The 15,434-nt window shown below is 43.0% G+C and overlaps 1 protein-coding gene across 2 annotated transcripts in view; it reads left to right on the top strand.

Annotated features, from left to right (window-relative positions):
- The window catches only part of APAF1 (apoptotic peptidase activating factor 1), an 86,241-nt gene extending 74,141 nt beyond the window's left edge, over positions 1–12,100 (top strand). Inside the window, exons 24-27 of one of the 2 annotated variants that reach the window (XM_066591393.1) lie at positions 701–826; positions 6,554–6,679; positions 7,748–7,882; positions 11,213–12,100. In XM_066591393.1, the coding sequence (XP_066447490.1) occupies positions 701–826; positions 6,554–6,679; positions 7,748–7,882; positions 11,213–11,359 (534 nt within the window). In that variant the 3' untranslated portion in view covers positions 11,360–12,100. The remainder of the gene's footprint in view (positions 1–700; positions 827–6,553; positions 6,680–7,747; positions 7,883–11,212) is intronic. The other variant, XM_066591394.1, reaches the window with a different exon arrangement.
- Positions 12,101–15,434: the final 3,334 nt, after the last annotated feature.

Raw genomic sequence — 15,434 nt, 5'->3', positions numbered from 1 at the left:
GTATTTTTCTATCTTTCTTATTTGTAAAAGCATCACACACACTGAGAAACTGACTAGTTTGAGTCAGCATACCCCAAGTAAATCTGAGCTGGTCAGAAATAAGATCACATGACCATCTGAGGAGAGACGGGCATAGAGTTTCAGGTAGAGAGAAATAACTAAGGAAGTTAATACTGGCTGAGATATATATACTGGGGGTTAGGTTCATAATGAATTTTTAAAAAATGACTGGATTGGCCTTTTAACTATTAACTAGAAGGAATCTGGTGGTTAGGAGTGTATGGTTATTGCCATATAGAGAGGGAGAGGAGGAATAGATCGATGCTTGCCTCCGGGTTGAAGAACGAATCGGGCATGTCACAAACTCAATATATGAAACCTTTTTTTCACCAAGTCCCTTGCCATTATCAGAATCTGCTGAAATCCTGTAATGTGTGTGTATAAAGAATAAATTGCTCTCATATTATATAACACTGATGCTAAAAAGGAGGCCCACAAAAGATGTCCGTAGGAAATAGTCTCACATTTCGGTCCTGTAACTGTGGTGGCTTAACATACGTTTGATGATGATTCTGTTCTACAACTGTCATTTGCTCCTTATCAAACGTCTATACAACCTGTGTTTATTATACAAGTCTTTTAATAAAGCGATTTGATTGGATAATTTTATATATGACTATTGAGTTGCTGAATGTTTCAGGTATGGAACCTGCAGAACGGATACAAGGAAGCCGAATTTCAGTGTCACAGTGGTGCTGTGCTGTCTTGTGATGTTTCATCCGACTCACTAAAATTTTCATCTACCTCCGCTGATAAGAGTGCCAAGGTACAGTATGGAGTGCAGAATGGGTGTGTTCACAGTATATAGTGAAACCTCTCCAAATGACTGTAGTGCTCACGGTTACGTTACTCCCTCTCTTATACCCGACTGACAGAAGGCTGATGTATTAGTATATGTAGCTGATGGCAGTCAGCTGCAGGAAGGCAGAAGGTTATTCCTGACAGATATGCTTTCACATGTAATCCTATTTTCACAGCATTTCAGTTTACATTTCTATAAGAGCTGTCTCTACTTACAAATTTCCACTAGTGTCCTTGGGGACCGACAGCTGTTTCATTCCTCCTTGTTGTCAGACACAAGATCTAACAACGTAGCTCTGACTATAATTACCATTTGAGCTCCCACAGTGCACTGCTCCCTAGTTACAGAACTCCGGATTAGTTTGACATGACTGAAGAACAAAATAACGAAAAATAAAATGGTGCAAAACAAATTATTTACAAAGTTACTCAACACTTTATGTAGAATTAAAGGTTATTTCTATCTCATCCAATGATGGCAGTGCCCCTCTGTATGCTGCTGGGGTGTCTCCATAATGCCCATTTGCTTCTATGGGACTTTCAGAAACTGCAGAACAGCCAGTTCAAGTATTTACGTGTTCCTAATCCTAAAGTAGCCGTAGCAGTGAGCCGGGTCAGAGACCCCCATTTCAGCAATGGGTGTGGATCCTAGAGTTGGTACCCGCATCTATTAGACTTTCATGGTATATCCTGTGGATATGCCGTAAAAGTGTAAGATGAGAATACCCCTTTCAGGGTGTGTTCATCCGCATGTTAGAGTTACAGTACAGTTACAGAAGAAAATCTGCAGGAGTTCTTTCTTAATTTTTCCTCTACATGTGAACAGGATTTTCTTTAATCGCATTCACTTTGATAGTAAACTGTTTTGCTCTAGAAAATCTGCAGGGTTTCTGCAATGTGAAACAATCACAGAAAATGGCCGTTACTTACTGACTGAGGAGTGCATATAGATGCATCCTCCTCTCACCATGCAGGTAGCTGACTACCAAATGGAGGAGCCAATAACACCTGTGAGGGCACCGATGAGACACCCACTCACACTGCCTCCTGATAATGAGGGGGGTGGTTGCTTGGTGTAAACTCCCACACATAGTGGATACAGGGTGCCAGACTATTCTGATATATGTAGTTCACCATGCAGACCAGCAACCTATTAATGACGCCATTATAATTCGGCAGGTTGCCCTGCATTTCCATCAGTGAACCACATTGGTACTGCCACCCTGGGCTCCCCCTGGAGTCTCAATGCCACGCTGCATGTGAATGATAGATAATAAATGCAAGGTATTGGTTGGATGTTGGCCAAGATACATGAGCCCACTAACCACTTCACGGTTCCTTGCGTTGTAGTGGGTCCCTACACTAATATAAATACGGCACAGAAGGAACACACCCTCAAGGGGTTTTTCGAGCAAAAACTATTGATGACCTCAATAGTTTTTGTTTTTTTTTAAAATTCTTTATTTATATATCACCGTCGTCATTTCACATATACACTAGTGAATTATCTTCTGGAATAAACAATTTACAGATTAGGTAAAACAACATAACAGCGACACAGTTTTCTTATATCACAACTATACCCTCGACGCTTAATTGGACATTCAATTGCTCTAACTTCGCTTGTATCCTGTGGTTATTCAATATTACCCTCTACGTAGCATTACTAAATGTTAGGGAAACGAACATAAATGCAACCTGGCTAGAAGGTAGAGAGAAGGAGGAGAGGAAGAAAAGGGGGGGGAGCGCAAGAAAAAGAGAATCCTCAAGCCTTAGGGATTAAGCAAGGATCTGAATTCCTCAGAGTCCCAGAACAGTATCCAGTGGTACCATGTTTTCCGAAACTTTTCTTGTGTACCTCTCAATGATGCTGTAAGGTCCTCCATCTCCATAATTCTATTAACTGTGTTCAGCCACATAGCCACCGTGGGTGGGGCTGTTTGTCTCCAGAGTCTTAGAATCCATGATCTTGCCGCGCCCACCAAGAAGCACACCACAGATTTTTTTTGTATGTAGCTAAAGGGATATCACCATGATGCAGGAGAAAGAAGGCTGGTGTTTTTGGTAACGGGTAATGCGTAAACTTGGAAGCAATCCGCCAAACCTCCGACCAAAAACTGGTCAGCTCTGAACACTCCCAGAAAATGTGCAGCAGGGTCCCTTGTTCTGCTCTGCATCTCCAACACAGAGGGGAGACCGAGGGGAATATCTTGTGTAAACTGGAGGACACCCTGTACCACCTAGAGAGGACCTTATATCCCGATTCCTGTATTTTGCTGGATATGGAAGAAAAATGTGTAATAATGAATATTTTCTCCTTTTCCTCCGGAGTCAATGTCATCCCGAGATCTTCTTCCCATCTCTGTATGTATCCTAGCGCCGAATTTTCAGGTTGTGTGTTGAGTATGTTATACACTCTGGATAGAGTATGCCTAGAGGGACCCTCTCCACTACATATGGATTCAAATTGCGTTTTTGGTCGTGTAAATGTACTGGGTCTAGGAAGTGATAGGAGAAAGTGCCTCAGTTGGATTGTTTGCCACAGTGAGATCGGGTTTGGTTTGGTCACTCCCCTTAGCATGTTTACTGATAGCCATTGGCCATCTTGGAGAAAGTGTTCTGCTCGAAATCTACCACCTGAAGTCCAGTTACGGAAGGCTCTGTTCTCATTACCTGGTGGGAACGCCGTGTTGCCCAGGATTGGGAACATGGGGGATGGCTTAGGGGAGGTATCTGCGCTGGCGCTTACTTTGTTAACTGTATGCAGCGTCGGGCCGATTGTAGGGTGTTTCATAAAATCCGCTGACGCTTGTCCTTGTGTCCATGGTAGGGCTGCCAATGGCATTGGTACGAATGTTTGTTCTATAGCGACCCACAGCTTGAGGTCGGGGTGTCTATGCCAATCTACTATCCGTACTAAATGTGCCGCCTGATATCTCAAAAAGTTCGGTAGCCCCATACCCAGCTCCTTTTTTGGCTTGGAGAAGGTGTTCCTCGCTACACGGGAAGGCTTGTCTGCCCAGATAAATTTAATCATGAGAGAGTGTAAATGTTGGAAGAATTGTCTTGGAACATGGATGGGTAGGGCCTGGAACAAATATAACACTCTAGGGAGTATATTCATTTTCATGATGGCTCCTCTACCGAACCCTTAAGAAAGTACCTTTGGTCCAGGCGTTTAGATCCTGTCTAATCTTATTTAGAAGTGTGGGAAAATTAGCAGCATATAAATATTCGACGTCTGGTGTAAGGTTAATTCCTAGGTAGTGAATATGACCTCAATCGTTTTTGCCCAAAATAGTTAATCATCAGGGACCCATCGCTAGGGATTCCCAGTGATGAGCTGATTGCCTGGTCACTGCACACGTCATAGGGGACGGGAGTAGAAGTGCCCTAGCTGGCTTCACTCCCATTGAAATCCCGTATGGCACATGTCCAGCCTGCTGCACTGACAGGAGATCTGGTGATTGCTGGGGATCCTGAGAGTCGGGTTAGCGGCGATTTAACTATTGATGACCTATCTTGAGAATAGGTCATTAATAGTTTTTGCCCACAAAACCCTTTTTAACTGTTTTTAAAAACTGTTCAGAAACATTGGTAAGTTTCTTTGTTAGTGACCATATACGTCAGTAGTCGCAAAACATTAAGAAAGTAAACCTGATATTCTATAAAAGTTTTGCCACGTGAGTAGAGGTTTGTGAGAGGACTTGCCAAAGTTCTGTGAATTATGTCATCTGAGAAAAATGGGACACAAAAGGCAATCGGAACTTGCCAACCCCTCCAGATTTTCCTGAAAATAGAGATGTTCCAGACTCTTAGAAAAACTAATCGTCCCTCCAAACTGATCCTCTAGCGGGATGCCCACATTTCTTTTCCTGTCAGCACTAGAGCAAAGTAGAGGTGAGGGTGTTTATTTGTGGGCGCTGTTGGAAGGACTCTACTTGACATTGTTTGGAAGGGCACTATAGCTGCTGCTGTTAAATGGCGCTGTTTAAACAAACTCGTTCCCTAGTGATGGCCCATCTGATGACTATAAAATCCGTAATTTATTTTATTTAACAAAATGCTGTTTTCCACCCCAGAACCTCTCTAATGTGCTGCCCACTAGGTGTCTCCCTTCTTTGTAACTTGCCATCCGTTGCCTGTTAGTAGAGAAGGCTTTCTCCTGACAGCAGAGATGCAGAGACTGGTCCCTGGCTGTCCACAATGGGCAGGAATAGCGATCCTGTACCTCTCACAGCTTGTCAGCAGCTAAGTAGTAAATCATATAACTAGTCCTGCAGCTGTGTGCACAAGCCATAGTTGTGCTGTAACACTACAAAGACCTATCTGCAGCCTCCTGTGGTTGTTTTCACCAGGTATTATTTGTACACTTTACAAATTCTACTTGAAAAAGTGGTTGGTAAATGGCGTACAAGGGCATCACATGCCTTTTACTAGCCATCACACGCCTTTTACTAGCCATCACTAAGATCCACTGTGCTTTCTTATGTGCCTATGTGATAAATAAAAGGTATGAACAGTGAAAACAATAGGCAAACCTTCAATAGCCTGCATAAATGAAATGATGGGTACGCTGTAAAGGCTGTAATTATGAGGATGGGTCTATTATGCCCTTCTCAAAATCTGGCAACTGTGAGAACGGTACAGGACAAAGGTGGACAGGCAGTTGAATTTTATAATTATTATTGCATAGACTTTGACGCTTTTGAGTGTTTTCTGGCTATGCAGTACAGTTATAACACGGACTTCATATTCACATCCCAAGGACTGTCGGTTTGGTGTGTTGTATACATTTCTCCAATTGCTCTCTGAATCTCCATGAATATTACAATCGAGCTGTGTGTTTTCACTCTGTGCAGCTTTAATGAGGCATTCATGTTAAAGATAATGACTAACCTTCATCTAGCTGTCTCTGTACTACGGATTTAAAGTCATGGAAAAAGTGAATATTACAATTCCTGTACTTTGAATCAAAATTGTAGATAAGAGTAGTAGTAGAGCAGCTATTTCCTAGAAGTCTTCAAGTGTGTGTCTGGAGCCTGGTGGAGGAAGCTATAATGCCAGAGCTAGTGGTATGTTGGTACCCCTGTATACAGAACAGTAGCTTGCATATTTAGTAACTAGTGAAGTTACCTTCCTCAATTAAGGGCTAATTCCCACAGACTGATTTCTGCCACGTTTCATGCGTCGGAAATCCTCAGCGTTATCCCGCAGCTATTAGGTTCTCTTGAACCTAATGGCTTTCTGCCTTTCAGTGTTCATGCTATGAAATTCCATAGCGTGAAAGAAATCGCAGCACGTTGTAATTGCCGCTGAACAACACAGGTCCGGCTTCCATTGTAGTCAATGGAAGCCGTCCGTCATGTGAGCACAGCGGAAGTATTGCGTGATTACGCATCACCACCAGCATGTCATGCGCTGTATTACGCGCGCACCGGACGGAACTCACGCGGCGGATACGGTGAGGTGAGTATGGGGTCTTTGTGGGGTGCCGTATCAGACTCCACTGTGATATTCTGCTGGCGAAGTCCGACACAGCCGTGGGCAGGAGGCCTGAATCGTTATTTCTAGCAAAATGATGGGCAGTATTCTCAATATTGGTCTAATCAGCAAGATGATGCTGCCCATGTGTGTACATTATTAGAACCAGGAGATGTAAATATGTGTAATGCGTTGTCTTATGTTTCAGATCTGGAGTTTTGCTGGATTATCTCTTCTGCATGAGCTGAGAGGTCATCAGAGCTGTGTGCGATGCTGCAACTTTTCATCTGATAACTACTATTTAGCAACTGGGGATGACAATGGTGAAATAATGGTATGTAAGTGTAGTATCTGTTCTTATCAGTGGTGTTCAAGAGGGCCACTGAGCATTATATACAATGCTGTAATGGTCCTTGTACACAGGTCGATTATTGGGCCAGAGTATTACTCATTTGCCTGACAATCGGACCATGTTTATCCAGTTGGACCAATGATCAGCTGACGAATAAGCAAGTGAATGTTCATCGGCTGATTAACTCCCTTATGCACGTATAAAAACACTGACTGATCAGTGGTACATCTCCCCATGTGAACAGGAAACCCACCTGGTGTATAGTAGGGTACATTTACACGTGCATTTTGTATCCTTTTAAATGCACTCACTTCTAAGTTGGAATATGAAGAGGTTTCATACTGCAAACCATTAGACTGGGCAGGCCAGCATGGTATATAAAGGTTCACTTTGGACATTTGTAGGTCACTTCTGGATTTGTCAGGGTGTAGTGACCCCATGGGGGTTTATGGGGAATGTGTGTGTGTGTGGCCATTAGGTTCATCTTCCCCTGTGACTCAACTCTCCCTTCCGGGCAGCCAAACCTACAATTTGAGTGCTGACTGATATGCGGGTAACAGACTATGCAAATGTCAGGACATAGATGGGTCACCCCCAATCTTTGGTGAAGGGTGGCCACTGGTCTTTGACCCTTACAGATGACATAGAGCTGTTGACCTAATTGTATACATGTGGCTCTCTGTATTGACAGGTAGTAGAGAGGACTATGGGAACAGTATGCCAGATTCTCCCTTGATACGGACTACATATTTTCAACTTCCTCTGATTCAAAACGTTTGGGAAATGTTAAATAGGAAGTTCTTAAACTCCTAGTTGAAGCCACTCCAGAGTGCTGTGACATATTTGGCTTTAGCAAAGCTAATCTTCAGTCTTGGTGAAGATCTTATTAGAATTTTGTATCACCAGCTGGAAAATGTTGATAAATAGTTGAATGCAGCACACACACTGTGTTTCAATGAGAGCTGGCATAAAAAGTGGACTGCTCGCGGTTTCAAAAATTCTGTTTCCAGACCTGTTGTTTAATCAATATTTCTGTTCTTCCTTTGGCAGATTTGGAGTGTGCAAAGCGGGGAACTTCTCAGACAATGCAATGAGACATCTGCGAATAAGATTGACGGCTGGGTGACAGATATTCACTTTTCACCTGACAGTAAATTATTAGTAACTTCTTGCGCCCATGTCAAAGTAAGCTTGTTATAAACCGGTTTATTTTCATTGTTCACATATAACGGGTCTGCATGCATAATCTACTATTAAGTATAAAGGGGATTATGTACTTTGTGTGTAATTACCTGTACCAAACGGAGGTAAAATGCTGGGACATAAAAAGGAGTGTGTTTTAATGCAGTTTTTTAATAGCAGCTGAAAGAAGTATAGAAAGCACTTGAAATTCAGTCACCTTTAAGGGGTTATTCCCATCTCAAGCCCCATTTACACGGGACGATTATCGCTGAAAGACATCCTTTGAGCGATAATCGTTGCGTGTAAATGCTACCATCGTTTGCTTTTTGGCCAAACGATGATTTTTATCCGGAGTTTAAAATCCATTGTTTGGCTGGGCAGCTGACAGCAGGGACCGCACGCTGTTATTCTCCATGGTAGCGCTGATAACATTGTATTCAGCTGCAGTCCTGCGGGAAAACAATGGAGCTGTATGCAGATAACAGACGCTGTTATCTGCATACAGCGAAGGTAGGCTTATTTACATGCAAATGAAGCTAATATGCTGCTGTAGGGCATTAATACCCATTAGCAGCTTATACAAAATGATCGCTCAAACTGTCATTCTCCCTATATTTTGAAAACATTTTGAGCGATCATTTTTGCGTGTAAATGGGGCTTAAGTCAATCATAGCTGAGACTGGAATACTCTTCTGTATGTCATGGACGTTGGTGGCCAGGATTAAGGGAACGCCTAGCTGGTTGTTCTACGTTATTTCTGTAACTTGCATTTGCTTTTAAGGTTGCTGTGCAAAGAGTGTAGAACAGCCACTTTGACTGTTTCCATAATCCTGGTCATCTCTGACCGCCATGATTGACTGAGATGGGAACGGTACTTCTCTATCCAGTGCAGAAGACTGACAATAGTGGAAACTGTCAGACGGAGACCAAACAGGTCTCCATCTCACACATTCACTCCTATGGTGCTGTTTAGGTCCTATTCTAGTTTCCAGCCCCATGAAGTTTTCTGCATGAAAGATGGAAACGAGGATGACACCAGTAATTGAGTGGAGAAGCATAATCTGAAAGGAGCCTAATGAGCCAAGCACCAATGTGCCATTACATGACATCACAAAACGTACAACTGAATGACCGAAACCAAAAGCAAACTGTATAACTTGTCATGATACACTTCAGCATTTAAAATTCACAGGGTACTTTTCTTTGCAACCTTAAAAATCAAAGCGATGGGAGGTCTGTTCTGAAACCTTAATCAGCCATTAAGGCATTTGTGACTGCTAAGGCTGCTATTACTTGAGCGCCATTAATGCTTGTGTAAAAAAACTAATTGCTGGGCTACACCAGCTATGGCAGGTTTAGCCTGGAAATTGTCAGGAAAGCACAATACTATCTGCAGCCACTAGTGCCCATGTAATAGCAGCGTTATTCAGCTTTGATAGAACGCTATTAGGGCTCCTTCTGGTGAGAGTGATGTCGGGCTGTGATTCATGGCCCAACATCACTTTGGGTCACGTGTTTTGCAGAGGAGAGATGCTGCGTGTAATAGCAGCCTGAGGGTTCTTTCCCACGAGCGTAGGCATTTTTATGTGTGCCCGCCAGCGCCGTAAAAATGCGTGAATGGGTACACAAATATAACGTGCTGCCCTATATTTGTTGGTCAGGCACTTTTACGCCGCGGGAATACACCTGTGTGATCTGATGCATTGGACTCCACAGCTATTTACCTGCGTATATACACTGGGCCATGTGAATGAATTCATTGGATTCAATGCATTCTATCAGAGGGCCAGTGTATATATGCTGCGTATATACTGTTGTGTGAATGCAGCCTTAGGCTACGTCCTCACAGAACGGATCTGCCATAGATTTTCTGTCTTGCAGTGAAATCTCATCTACATGCTGTGAAAAAAATGTGCACTAAATGAGTGTTAAAAATTGACATGCAGCATGTCAATCTTAGCCGCAGGTTTGCAGCGTGAATTTCATGTCTTCAAATGAGGCGTGAAATCCACACCAAATGGTACGATTTTGACAAAGACTTTGCACTGCGGATTTACTGTGGATTTTCCTCAGCAGCAAATCTTTCCCGTGTGGACATGGCCTTGTGTGGTATTACACAAGCGTTAGCAGCCGCCACGAAGATTTTCAGTCTACTGCTAATTGCTAGGCTGAAGTTGCAGGTCCAGGTACAGACTAGCAGTTAGCTGTAGATCACAAGAATTAGTGGCGGCCACTAAAACTTAGGTAATCGTACCCTAAGGCCTCCTTCCCACGAGCGTGACGGGCTCCGCCGCGTAATATTCCGCAGTGAAGCCCGTCACTGCGCCCCCCAGAGACCCCATACTTACCAGCGGAAGATCGCGTGAAGACGCTTCCCCGCCCACCGCCGTCGCGTCATGTGACACGCCCACCGCGTCACATGACGCGGCCAGCCGTGTCACGTGACGCTCCGGCAGCGTCATATGACGCGCCGACCGCGTCATATGACGCGCGGCGGTAGGCGGGGAAGCGTTTTTTCACGCTATCTTCCGCTGGTTGCAGCGGGAGATAGCGTGAACGGACGGCTTCCATTGACTGCAATGGAAGCCGTCAGCGCGTACAGCCCGTCCTCACCCGCAGCAAATAGAGCATGCTGCGGGTGAGGACGGGAGAAATCGCGGTGCGTAATTCCGCGGTGGAATTACGCATCGTGAGCATTGTGCTATTAGGTTCAATAGAACCTAATAGCATGGTGCAACGCAGCGGATTTTTGCCGCGGATTTACGCGGCGTAAATCCGTTCGTGGGAAGGAGGCCTAAGGGTATGTTCACACATGGCATAAATGCTGTGGATTTTCTCTAAATATTTACAGTTGAAGCCATGTGGATGAGTTTTTAACAAATGTCGTTCACAAGCTTGAAGTTGACATGCGCTGTGGATTTTCAATCTGCGTGTCAATTTATGCTGCAGATTTTCACCTCTTTAGATGAGTGGATGAAATCTGAGTCAGATTCTCTTTATAAGACATGTGGATTTTGAAACTGATCCATACAAACATCTGTTATGTGCAACTATAACCTTAGTTTAAAGGGAGTCTGTATCAATCCAAGTGTAGGTAAAGGCAGTAAGTAGCCTATTCTGTAGCTACTAAAAACGTAATGTCTGACTCAGAGTGGTGAATACAAATGTATTGTCCTAGCAAGGACAGAAATTGATGGCTATTGTAGCAAAGACCTCAGTACAGCTCTCATATAGTCATTGTATTGTATCTCTCTATGGCTTTAATAGGTAATATTATATCAACAAAGCAGCTGGAAAGCTTTCACTTACAAAATCTATTTTTTTTCCCCGTAGTGGTGGGATGTGGACACCGGAACCTGCAAACAGACTTTCTACACAAATGGCACAAACTTGAAGTCAATACATCAGTGTTCTTCTTTTAGAACTTTTGTAACCATTGACAATCTTGGAATTCTGTATGTGCTTCAGCTAGTAGAGTGACAATGACACTGCGTGCGTTAAATATGCTGTTCCATTAGGTTCTTTTGATAATCTACCTTGTAGAACAGGATGCAAACTGAGAGCAAAGCAACAGGGATCTTGTACACATCTCAGCTTAGCACCGCTCTCAAATACGACATGCTGTGTATTTTTAATTGCCACTTGGCGGTAGGCGTGGCAGAGTAACATTGAATTGAATGCCTTTTAATCACACTATTTTCCTTCTGCTGTCATCACTCTACTGTACAGCAAGATACCTTAAAGTGACTGCGCTAGCAGAACAAACAAATACAGAGTGTAGAACTTTGGAAAAGGCCATTGCACAATGATTACTAGTTAATCCTTGGTTTTTGTGTTTTTTTTGCTTTTTTTTTTGCATGTGAATTTTTCTATATACATTTATTACATAAACTGTGAAATCAGTTCAGGGGAAAAGAGCCTTTTTTTTCACTTGATAAATGGGTTGCAGCAATATATAATTTACCTTTTTTGCACTAAATTATAACCTTGAAAGTAACTTAAAAAATGGTTCCAGAATGATTGTAGCTTTTATCAGGAACTAGGGGAGGATTCAGTATACAGTATATATCAGACACTTCGGCCTAATTCTAGGTGGTGTTCCATAGATACTTATTCCCAATGTTATGTTGAAGCATAACTGCTCTGTGCCGTGTGTCTATGATAACATGAAATGGAAATCAAATCTGTATTCTAGAATAAACCCTTTCAGTGTATTACTGATTTTACTGGGGTTTCATAATTTTTATTTTTTTGCATATTATTTGGGTGGCATTTGTTTTTCTTCATATATATAATATACTACTATTGGTATTTTTAGTACTTTTTTATGTGCTTGTCCAGTCCTATAGAAAAGCCTATAGAAAAATGTGGGGGAAAACAAATGCCCCACATAGTGCATGCTGCGTTTTGCAAAAAAAAATGCCACTGACTCAAAAACACCCCAAAATTACAGCAATACATCCCCAAAAATGCACTGTTTGTAGTGTGTTTTGTTTTCCTATAGATTTACAACTAGCATTTGTTTGCAGCAGTTTATTTTTTAAAAAAGCCTGAAAAGCACCAGTAAAACATCACTGTAAAGTGGAGTTTTTTCGTGAACCCACCTTTGGGCTACGTTCACATCGGGCAGATTTGCTGAGGGTTTTCTGTGTGGACCCTTCTCACAGAAAATCTGCAGCGTTTACAGTAGCAGAAAAGTGGATGACCTTTTCAAAATTTTGTCCACACGCTGTAGAAAAAAAATGCACAAAGTTGATGTGGTGCAAATTTGAAATCCATAGCATGTCAATTACAGAACTAGATTTTTAAAGCAGATTCCACTCCCTTTAAAGAGGGGGTGAATTAATTGGCAAAATCCACATCAAATGGTATGTTTTTTTTGTAATGTGGATTTTCTGATGCAGATCTGCTGTAGAATGCCTACTACGGACATTATGCAGCAAATCTGGCCTGTTTGGACATATCCTAAGACTGCAAGCTGTTGGAGTTGAGGGAGAGCAGTAGTGGGAAACTAAACCAAAGTAAGGCTAGACACCATACCTGGAAGAGCCGGTCCATTCAGAAAGCATAGAAGGAAGAGTAGGGCTGGATTCACACGAACGTATATCGGCTCGGTTTTCACGCCAAACCGATATACGTCGTCCTCATCTGCAAGGGAGGGGGTGGAAGAGCCAGGAGCAGGAACTGAGCTCCCACCCCCTCTCTGCCTCCTCTCCGCCCCTCTGCATTATTTGCAATGGGGAGAGGCGGGGGCGGGGCTAATTCTCAGACCTTTGCCCCACCCCGCCTCCAGCAGAGAAACTCAGCCCGATATCGTGATAATAAGTCTATGTTTTTCACACCGATGAGAGATGTTTTGTTTTTTTTTTAATTCAAAAATGTCTCCCATCACTCCTGTGAAATTGTGATCCTCAGATGCGTATTTTCGCGTGTCAGAGGATCGCAAGTGTTTCCTATTGATTTCAATGGGAAACATCACATCGCATAGAACACAAACGCCATGCAATGTCTTTAAGGCTGCATCCTCGCGGACTACAAAATCATTGCTACAATATGAAGTCCATGGTTTCCAGTGGGTTCTTTCACATGAGCGATGTTTTGTAGTGTGATTTTATAGCCGGTGCGGATACAGCTTTAAGTTCCCATTGAAAACAATGGGCGAGGCCTTCCAAAAGGTAAAACATGCTGCGATTTTTTTTCATCCCAGAAAAATAAATCGCTCATGTAAAGAAATCCATTCAAAAGAATGGAGTTTATATTTGTGCGTCTCACAACGCACAAAACTCGCGTGAGATTTCTGCCCGTGTGAATAAGCCCTTCGGTTGGTTTCACCTCTGTGTTGCATTGGGGGGTCTGCTTTTCTGCTTCTTTCGGGAAGAGAGGTGGAGCTGAACAGTGCCGGACTCGCCCTATTGTCTACAATGGGGTCCACCCGCTTTCCAGCTTTGCACAGAAGAGCAAACATTGCATGGAGAGCTTTTACTTCCAGTATTTTGAGCCGGATCTGTGACTGAACTGACTGGAGCTTCCAGTCCATCTATTATATATCTACAGCTGGCTAAAGGTGTGATATGTAGATTGTTATCAGCGATGGATATTCTATAAGTATTAACAAAGTTGTGGCAGTGCCCCTCTACAGATATTGGTTAGGAACTAGAGATGAGCGAGCGTACTCGGATAAGCACTACTCGCTCGAGTAATTGGCTTTATCCGAGTATCGCTGTGCTCGGGGCTAAAGATTCGGGTGCCGGCACGGAGCGGGGAGCTGCAGGGGAGAGCGGGGAGGAACGGAGGTAAGATCTTTCTCTCCTTCTCTCCCGCCCGCTCTCCCCTGCTCCCCGCTGCGACTCACCTGTCAGCCGCAGCGGCACCCGAATCTTTAGCCCCGAGCACAGCGATACTCGGATAAAGCCAATTACTCGAGCGAGTAGTGCTTATCCGAGTACGCTCGCTCATCTCTATTAGGAACGTGACTAGTGCTACAAATGATAGTTTATATACAAATGAAGTGTTAGTAATGGCCTGGAACAAGAATCCAGCTGGCATTTCCTGTTGAAGAGAATGAGATTGTCCACAGTGACCAGCATTCACGATATCTGCCACCGGTTTGATACAGAGATGGTGATTCCCAATATCCTAGTAATATATGTGTAAATTAGGTAGTGATAAGAAATAGCCTGTTGTGTGCTTTGTGCGAATGGGGCAGATATTGCATTTTAATTGTGTGTTTTTTCTTTAGATTGGGGGAATGAAGCTAAAAAAAGAAATTGCAATGCCGAGGCAAGTGCCCCGCTTCTTCCTTGCCAGCTACTCCTCTGAATTTCCTTTTATGATTCTGTAGAGCTTTGCTGCATGTTTACAGTGAAAGGCACTGGTGGTGCTTTAGTTATTTGTAGACCACAGAACCTTATTATAAATGCCGGCAGTATAGAAGCACCTCCAGCTGCTGGAAGACAATGGCACTTGTCCTGAGCCCGTGTTCATATTTTATTTTTATATACAGGCTGTTCGCATACATGCTCGCTGTTATTAAGCATTTTCTGTTCCAGCAAACATCACTTGAGCTGTATGATTGATTTGCAGTTGCATACACAACATGCAGTACTTCGCCTGCCAATTGTGCAATCTGCTTTTAGCCTTTGATTTGACGCCATTGTTTGGAGCCATATGCAATCAGAAAAATGATTGCATACCATAGGAAGGTGCAATGCTGAATACCAAATAATCTGCCTTCATCAATATGTTTGTTGACTGTTCTCTGAGAGGACCGGAAGTCTGCAGTTTTTATATTGTGTTTTGTATAGGATTACAGGAATTTATTTCTGACCTGCTTAAGTCATTAAGTAAATCTATCAGCAGTATGTCTCTTGGTAAAAATGTGTATAGACAGAACGATGATCATTCAAGAAATCGCGGGATCGTCCAAATTTGAATGATAATCTTTCACAGCCGATGATTGAACGGTAATTAGATCGCTTATCGTTCATTTCCTGAAAGCATGAGAATCGTCATTGGCTCGTTTGCTAATTGTTTGAGTTAAATACAGATCGTACAG

The sequence above is a fragment of the Eleutherodactylus coqui genome, chromosome 2, assembly GCF_035609145.1.
Source record: "Eleutherodactylus coqui strain aEleCoq1 chromosome 2, aEleCoq1.hap1, whole genome shotgun sequence".
Taxonomy (NCBI): Eukaryota; Metazoa; Chordata; class Amphibia; order Anura; family Eleutherodactylidae; genus Eleutherodactylus; species Eleutherodactylus coqui.
The sequence above is the reverse complement of the archived record's forward strand: the minus strand, read 5'-3'. Positions and strand labels throughout refer to the sequence as shown.